The sequence below is a fragment of the Aedes aegypti genome, chromosome 2, assembly GCF_002204515.2.
Source record: "Aedes aegypti strain LVP_AGWG chromosome 2, AaegL5.0 Primary Assembly, whole genome shotgun sequence".
NCBI lineage: Eukaryota > Metazoa > Arthropoda > Insecta > Diptera > Culicidae > Aedes > Aedes aegypti.
In genome coordinates this window covers 454,320,550-454,322,918 of record NC_035108.1, presented here as the reverse complement: position 1 = coordinate 454,322,918, position 2,369 = coordinate 454,320,550, and the positions used below count along the sequence as shown (strand labels likewise).

The window sequence follows — 2,369 nt, the reverse complement described above, 5'->3', positions numbered from 1 at the left end:
AAGTATTTGCTAAACCCCCCTAGGCCCTCTCCAGAAAAAATCCTAGATACGCCAATGACCGTTTTATTTAAATGGGTCTGATAGTTTAAAGTGCGTGCAAGGAATCACAAACAACAAGTCTATATTGCGTCGAATTCTGATAATATAAACATGACTGAATTTATCTATCGTCAAAAAAAATACACCTCGAGCTAAACTGATATCGATAGTGCACCCCAAATAATAAGTAAGATAGTGCTGATAAACACATACACACTCATAGTAACATTTCAACTTCTTCAATCAGTCCATTCTCGAATATTAACGGGAAAAGGCGTGTGTATCATTATGCTCAACAAATTTATTGCTGTGCTCCTGATGGTGACATTCTTCCGCGAAGGTAATCCAAGCTTCACTTCATTTTACAATCATTCAGTGATGGAAAATTTCTCGTTTGATTCAAGTCACCGCTCTGGAATGCTACGAGTGTTTCGGTGTCAACGAGTGTAATAACGAACAAAAGGATCATACCGTCCAGTGCGACGATGCAACCGCACAGGCAGTTTTTGGCCAAATTTCGAGCTTATTCTATCCAACACTGCAGGATTCTTTGGTAAGGAATGGAAAATTTCAGTGCTCATCGTTCAGATTTACTCGACAAGGTGAGTAAAATCGAGCTGAATGTGATCAATCATGTAATGATTGAATCGTAATATTAGGTGAGGTAAACGCGTCAATTCTGATCAGAGGATGTATGTTTGAAACGAGGGAGGAACTGTGTCGCATACAAGCTAGTCCTGCAAATTTTGGGGTTCTCAATTGTCACGCGTGCCGATCGAATCGATGTAATGGTAGTGCTGCATTTGGGTGGAACGTTCTACTGGTGATGGCAAGTTTGGTGGCGTCTATATGGATGGCGAAGTAGGGGACACATTGAATAATCTGTACAGATATAAACTAGAAGTTAATTACACATTTAAGATACTAATCAATTATATGAGCTTATCTGAAAAAAAAAAAATATGTTCTATCATCCATTCTTTAAAAAGTTTCATCCTTTCGATAGAGGTAGCGTAGAAAGTAAACGAAATAACATATTTTTTTGTTATTCAGCTAAAAAAATCGACACTGCATACCATGGACTGGAGAGCATTTGAGGCTTTATATTCAAATATCAAAAGTTGATGATATTCAAGAAATTTTGATACATTTAGAAACAAACTCTCTCTATGATTATTTTATATAATTTAAAAAAGTTCGTCACTTCAATTAAAATCAATTTACATCAGAAAGACATGAACTATACCTCATGTTTCGTTGCCCAATTTGGTTACAAATAGTTATTGAATGCGGGTCTCAAACCGAACTGTACATAATATTTTCTGTTTCTTCGATGCAATATCAAGAAATCAAAAAACATCTTGCAAGAACTAAATATGCAAAAGATCATCTCTCGAGTCACTCAACTCAACTCACGCTCACGAGTACTAACTGTTGCAAGCTTTCTCCTCATCTCGAAAGGGTAACTTTCCTGTTACACCTTTCATCTGATAAGATCATCCTCAGCCCCCATCGTCTCCGGCTATGGGTAATGTCGTTGTTCATCGTCATGTCAGCAAAATCCAACCAACCACTCAGTGACTGACTGATTCCGGGGACGACGACGACGGAGACTCAACAGGGAATCACGACCAACTTGAAACAATTTTGCCACAATCATCGCGAGACCATCGCAAACTTGTCACGTTTCTTGTGCGACCGCCTTCGATAACATTTACAACCCCCGGTCGGTAAAAGTTCATGTTGGATTTCTTTTTTTTTTTTTGTGAGCGCAAATGGTTCAACTTAGGCACTATTGTTGAAGGGTGTCAAGGGTATAAATTTGCAGAAAAACAAACTTGAGGCGGGTTTGAGTTGGAGTGAATCCAATGCACCTTGCCGATTCGGTTAACCGGGTTTATCAAAGTGGTAAAATCTTGTAAAAAGCAATTTTACTATTCTCGGATGGCGAGGTAAAAGTTTCACCTGGCTTTTTGCATTCCCTAGGTCATGAGGGAAGCAGAGGAAGCTTTGTCTTGGCAGCGCTGTTTGCAGTCATTACTTGCTGTAGGGTTACCAGACAGCCGCTTAAGACAATTTTTTTTTTGAATGGGAAGGAAATGTTGATGTATTTCTTGGTTTATGGATGTCGAGGAGTCCTCTGCGCTTCCAGAAGAAAACACTCACATATGTTGGATATTGGATAGGCTTCGTTTTGGTGACGGGGTTGGTGGTTTAATTTCATAAGCAGAAGATCATGGGCTCAATCTCGGGCCTGTCCCTTACCTCGTACTTTGTAGTTGTATCTTTCACTTGCTTCTATCTTCCACACTCAGGCAAATGGACTATCG

The 2,369-nt window shown here is 39.4% G+C and overlaps 1 protein-coding gene across 1 annotated transcript; it reads left to right on the top strand.

The window, feature by feature from the left end:
* Nucleotides 1-273: 273 nt before the first annotated feature.
* Nucleotides 274-1,122, top strand: LOC5575796. The gene is made up of 3 exons (XM_001662170.2): nt 274-379; nt 444-641; nt 699-1,122. Exons 1-3 carry the CDS (start codon nt 328-330, stop codon nt 902-904), a joined length of 456 nt encoding a protein of 151 aa, XP_001662220.2. The 5' UTR covers nt 274-327; the 3' UTR covers nt 905-1,122.
* Nucleotides 1,123-2,369: the final 1,247 nt, after the last annotated feature.

Excerpts from the sequence above, each read along its gene's own strand:
- LOC5575796 (XM_001662170.2), top strand. The coding sequence starts at position 328 with ATGCTCAACAAATTTATTGCTGTGCTCCTGATGGTGACATTCTTCCGC. Across the intron at positions 380-443 it reads GGTGACATTCTTCCGCGAAG|TCACCGCTCTGGAATGCTAC; the intron begins GTAATCCAAGCT and ends GTTTGATTCAAG. Across the intron at positions 642-698 it reads GTTCAGATTTACTCGACAAG|GTGAGGTAAACGCGTCAATT; the intron begins GTGAGTAAAATC and ends TCGTAATATTAG.